The following is a 5,749-nucleotide window of genomic DNA, read 5'->3' on the forward strand; positions in this document are numbered from 1 at the left end:
GACACTAACTCACAGTCAGAGAGTTAAGTCATGGCAGAACACTAATTTCTGGGTTCCTAGCCCCAAGCTCTGATCATGAAAGGATGTTGTTTCTTTTAGTCAGATCTCCAGCAAGGACTAAGCCTGGCAGTATGCCATGAGGTGCAGTGTCTGCACTGCCTGGAAGTGTAGGCTCAGCTTCAGTCTCCCAAGTCCTTGAGTTTCACTGAAATCACCACTATCATCTCCAGAAGTAATATACCTGGGTCTGCAGGGCTCCCCATCATACTGACAGGAGTAGACCATATCTTCTATTTGCTCCTCATGATCAGAAATGTTGATTATAACCGGTAGCTGGGACATGATGTTCATGTAGTGAAACCTGTACCATTCAAGAATTGCATCCATCCCAGATGAATAGGTCTTGTAGAAGCAATTCTCACCTGTGGCATTGCACTGGAAGAAAAGAAGAGAGGAAGCCATTCAGCACAGCCAGGACATGACAGCCTAAGAGTAACAGAGATCATGTGCTAAAGGCAATACTGGATACAGGGATGAGCAGAACCTTTATTTTTCCAGGAAGTGAAGTCTCTGATCATTTTAGTTATCACAGAATCACAGGATGGCTGAGGTTGGAAGGGACCTCTGACAGCCATTTTGTTATGTGCTAAGCACCTTCTCTCCTTGAAGCTGAATTAGGTGTGCTACTTCATCTCAGAGGAACGAGTGGAGGGGAAAAGAGGCAGAAGAAGAGAGCAGACAAGCAAACTCAAATATGTTGGGAGAAGGGAGGACAGGGCTGGTGGGAATTCTCTACAACCCATGAATCATGAACCAAGTCATGAGACACTTTCTTTGTTGTTACTCAGGCCTTGGACAGGTGAACACCCACAGATTCTGGTGAAAGTGTGTTTGGTGAAAGACTTCAGGATAGGGCAGGATGATAATAATCAGGTAAAAATTGCTGGCCTTTCAAGCCACATCAACCTCTCTCACAGCTTCTGCTCTTAGATCTGTGCCAACCCTCTTTTTGATATGAAGAATCTGAAGCATTTGCATTCTTCTCCAAAGTCACAGACACACATTTATTGTATTCATCCTCTTGATTTGTTACTGCCATCTTCTGTTTTATCTGCAGCATTCCTAGCACCCCAGTTCCACAGCATTTAGACACTGAGGGAACCCTTGCATGTTATTTCTCTGTCATTTCTAGGCTCACCTGCTAAGTCTAGATGTTTTGTGTATTTTTAGAAAGGGGTACAATGATTCCCATAGCCTGCTGCTATCATTCTCTATGGCATTTGTCACTGACAGAAGGACTTTACAAGTGGGTGGGCTGTGTAAGACCATTGATGTTGTGATTGTTTCACTTCACAAGAATCCTGGCAATCAGCATAAACTGTCAGAGGCAGGGATGGACTCTCCTGAAACATCCTCCAAGCTGCCATTACGCAGCACTGAAAATATCTATTTTTTCACTTATTTTTTTGAATGTACCTTGTGAGATCTTTGCCAGGTGCCTTGAGTGCACTGATAGGCTTTAATGGCCCTGAGCAGCCTCACCTGAGGCCTCCACCCACACCCTCTTCCCATGAGCCCAGGAGCTTATTTAAGCTCAGCCCAGGGGTTTCAGTTTCTCCTTGGGTTGTGCTGAAGGGCTGCTGCTCTCCAGTGAGGTGCTGCTGTGCTCCTCCCTCACCATGGACCCTGCTGAGCCATGGGGTTAACTTCACAGCCTGTTCTCGATCCTGCCTCATCGCTGGGAGCTTGCCTGAAAGCCAGACTCTTGGTTGGATGTGGCCACCATCTGTGAGCTCTCCCTGCTCACTTGCTCAGGTACTGTGGGGTGGGCTTCCCCCCTGTCCCTTAGGGAGCAGCCAGTCCTTGCTGCTTGTGTCTGTAGCCAGGTTAAAATCTCAAAGGCAATCATAGAATGGTTAGGACTGGAAGGGACCTTAAAGCTCATCCAGTCCCAACCCCCCTGCCAGCAGCAGGGACACCTTCCACTAGACCAGGTTGCTCAAAGCCTCATCCAGCCTGGCCAGGGAGGGGGCATCTACAGCTTCCTTGGGCAACCTGTTCCAGTGTCTGACCACCCTCACAGTGAAGAACTTCTTCCTAATATCTAATCTAAACCTCCCCTCTTTCAGCTTAAACCCATTTCCCCTTGTTTTGTCATTAATTGCCCTTATGAAAAGTCCTTCCCCAGCTTTCTTGTAGGCCCCCAATATGCACTTACCAGCCTGAAACCCACGCTGGAATGCTTCTTCCCTGACCTGTTATTGTGGTCAGACATTCTCAAGAGTGAGAAGTTTTGGCTCAGTTTGAAGCTAGATCTGCTGAGGTTTCCTATGTTTGACAAGTCTCTTATGTGAGTGTTTTTCTTATTCACGTGGAATAAGCTGGCTGATGTCTTGATGCCGTACAAAAAAGCAATCGATTCCTCTGCCATGTGATCCAACTGAACCAAATGTTCACTAACCAGTTCAAACCTGCAAGGAACAGAAGTGTTAGCTATTTGTGAATATCCACATTTGTATGGGACAAAAGCAGTTTATTTTCTGTACCCTCACAGAATCTATGGGAAGGTTACTCTCCTGGTCTCTGCAGACCTTGATGCCTGTGTGAGAAAAGTCAGCAATTACAGTGTCTATGCTTAGTATATCTAACTTCAATAAATTATTAGGAGCTCCACTAGCTGAATTTCCAGTTGCTGGATCTTCTGCTGAAAACCTCAGAACTTGTGGCTGAGCAGCATCAGCTGCACAAACTGGCCCTCCTGTCAGCCAATTAGATAATTGTTCTGAGGAAATTACATGATTCCTTCACTATGGAATTTGAAACTTCTTGATAACTTGCCTTGTTTGACAAGCAGAGCCACACAGACTTCCACAGAAGTTGTATTGTTTCCTTAAAGCCATTCTGCAGTATGAAAACCCAAGCAGAATCAGCTCTAGCATGTGTAATTCCAGAGATGTGTAGTTGAGTTACAAAGGAGTACACACAGTAGCCATGTTTTTCAGGGAAAGACTGGTTTTTATCAGAGCAGCTTGAACCAAGTCACAAGTTAGAGTTCCCTCTATCCGGATTCAGTACGTGAAATAAACTGCTACATGCTGTTGCTCAATTCCCAACAAGATCTTATCTTAAAACCAGTTGGGAAACAACAATAGTCCCTTTCTACCTCTGTGAGGCAGAGTGGCCTCCCTCTACCTTCAGCTTCCTCCAGGCTGCAGCCACAAGTTTGCTGATACTTCCTGAACCCTCGTGACTAAAGACTTGACTACAGCCAAGTGGAAAGCACAGGTTACCTGTAAGGGTCCAGATTGCAGATGGTAATTGCTGGAAACATCTTGGGCTCTGAATGCATTGACATTGTCAGGACAACAGGGTAGGCCCAGTACTGGCTGAACATCAGTGCAAACTGCCAGTATAACATGCCAAAACTGGCAAGTAAAAGCAGTGTCCAAAAAGCTGTTTTCATCCTGTTGCTGCCTGAGCACACAAGGCGGATGGTGCCGTGGATTGTTGTGTTCTTGCAGAAGAACTCAAACATATCCTTGAAGGAATCATAAAACTCAATCAAGCCTTCTTCCTTTTCTTCTTCTTCCCCTCTTGCCACTTCCTGCTCCATCCTCTAAGTCTGTTTCTGTTCAATAAATAAGAAAAAAAAATAAATCTTATTAACTTATTAGAAAGACCATGACCAATCCATGTGCTCTTTCAAGCTGGGTGCCAATGAGTTTGTTATTAGCAAAAGCTGAAAATAACAGTGAGCTGACACTCCTCTGTCTTTCCAGAGTTTGGACACCAGGAAGTACCAAAGAGGTCAAATGTCCTGCGTACCATTGATGAAGCAACCTGAGGGGTTCTACCATGCTTGCACTATGACTGCTCTGTTAGTAGGCACATGCAAAGTTAAAGTGACTAATACACAAGCTGCTGAGAGCTCTGAAGACAAAGAGGTGTGTGGTTTCCTTCTTTCTAAGAACACTAAGGACCAACATTTAATTCTGAAGCATTGTGTCACTCTGCATTAATACAGATCTGGGACTAATTCATTATTATGAGTATATTGCCAGTGAAACATGCTGGTCTATAGGCCTGAGACAAGGTTGTCTCAGAACAACCAATGTGCATTCATCCTTGTGTCAAGGAATCAGTGAATGAAGTGTGAACTTCATTCAAGTGAATGAAAGGGGAAAATTAGGAAATAAATCTAACATTCAAGTGAATGAAAGGGGCAAATTAGGGTATGGTTTTAATTTTTGCTGTATGTTCCCTCATTCTGCAGAATGGAAGTATTAATGGAATTTTTATTAATGGAAGGATTAATTTCTATCCTCTCTGAAACAGAGCCACTTCCAAGGTGAAATATAGTAGGTATTTCATAGCTTGGATGAGCAGAATCAGGTATTTAGGAAAGGAAGTGGAAAAAATCCACCACCTCAGTTGAAACCACAGAGGGACTAATCAAATTAGGATGTGGATAAAGCATTGCAGATATTACTTAAAATGCTCTTGGGTTGTTTCTGAAGACTACAGAACTATTAATTACTGCTATTAACAGATATTTTGCCACCCATATCTTACATAAATAGCTTCTTCCAGGAATCTAAAAATCTTCTACTTAAAATAAAACGCTCTTGGGTTGTTTCTGAAGACTACAGAAATATTAATTACTGCTATTAACAGAAATTTTACCACCCTTCTCTTACGTAAATAGCTTCTTCCAGGAATCTAAAAATCTTCTCCTCTCTATTTTACAGAAGTGAAAAGGAAGCTCAGAAACTGAAAATCACCTGAGAAGAGTGGCATAACTGGAAATCAAAATCCGTATCTCCTTTGTCACAGTAAGTAAAACTTCTACTATGCCACTCTAGATAATTTCAGACTTTATGCTGATGCAAGTGGGAACATTATTTATGCTCATATGTTTTAGTCAGCACAGACTGAGGACATCTTCCTAGGTTTTAGTACAGGTTTGGGACATTGGACTCATGTTGACATCCTTCCACTTACCAAACATGACATCAAGTCCTGTAATATGTGAGTTTCCAACATTACAGCACTCCGTGAATCACCCTACCTATTATGCTATTAAGAGAAGTTTACTGAGTACACCATTTCGGTCTAACCCTAACTCCAAATCAAAATCGTATAAATACAACAACAGAGTTTGAAGACAAGGCAAGGAGCACACAAACAACTCAATTATTGTTGCAACTGGACTATGTGATAACAAAATGAAAACTCATTGGAATAGGATTCTTCATATGAAATGATCTCTTAAAGAGTTACAAGCTGCTAAGAGAGTCTCTTCAGTGTAGCTATCCATGTCAGAAAGGTTAGGAATAATCCCTAAACAGTGAAGAACATTCCAAAAGCTGTATAGCAGCTTTAAAATAGCCCACAAAAGTGTATTATCCAAGAAGGAAATCCAGTTTATCACAAGTTTTTTTTCCCCAAAGACCATAACACATTCTGAGTTTGTATTTTCTAAGATATTGTTTAACAATAATACAAAATTAACTCGTAGGCATATGCACCCCCTTTATACTTTTATAAATAAACATGACAAATGATTTATCAAATTTCTAAGATATACTTGCCATTGAACAAGTAGAGGAAGCCCAAGCAAAGTGAAATATTAAAAAAGGGCATGAACAATTAAAAGAAAATGTGTGGTAAAGAATTGAAGGGGGAAACAAGCAATTCCACTTTCGCTACAAGGAAACTCTGGTTTTCTGCATTGTGCCCACATGATAGT

At 42.2% G+C, this 5,749-nt stretch overlaps 1 protein-coding gene across 1 annotated transcript in view; it reads right to left on the reverse strand.

Moving 5' to 3' along the window:
• LOC104532281 (amiloride-sensitive sodium channel subunit alpha) overlaps positions 1 to 3,613 on the reverse strand; it is a 9,805-nt gene extending 6,192 nt beyond the window's left edge. The window contains exons 1-3 of the mRNA XM_010177451.1: positions 3,291 to 3,613; positions 2,219 to 2,471; positions 242 to 435 (exon numbers count right to left, since the gene is read on the reverse strand). Of these exons, the coding sequence (XP_010175753.1) occupies positions 242 to 435; positions 2,219 to 2,471; positions 3,291 to 3,613 (770 nt within the window). The remainder of the gene's footprint in view (positions 1 to 241; positions 436 to 2,218; positions 2,472 to 3,290) is intronic.
• Positions 3,614 to 5,749: the final 2,136 nt, after the last annotated feature.

Source organism: Antrostomus carolinensis, unplaced genomic scaffold (assembly GCF_000700745.2).
Source record: "Antrostomus carolinensis isolate BGI_N321 unplaced genomic scaffold, ASM70074v2 scaffold23861, whole genome shotgun sequence".
Classification (NCBI taxonomy): Eukaryota; Metazoa; Chordata; class Aves; order Caprimulgiformes; family Caprimulgidae; genus Antrostomus; species Antrostomus carolinensis.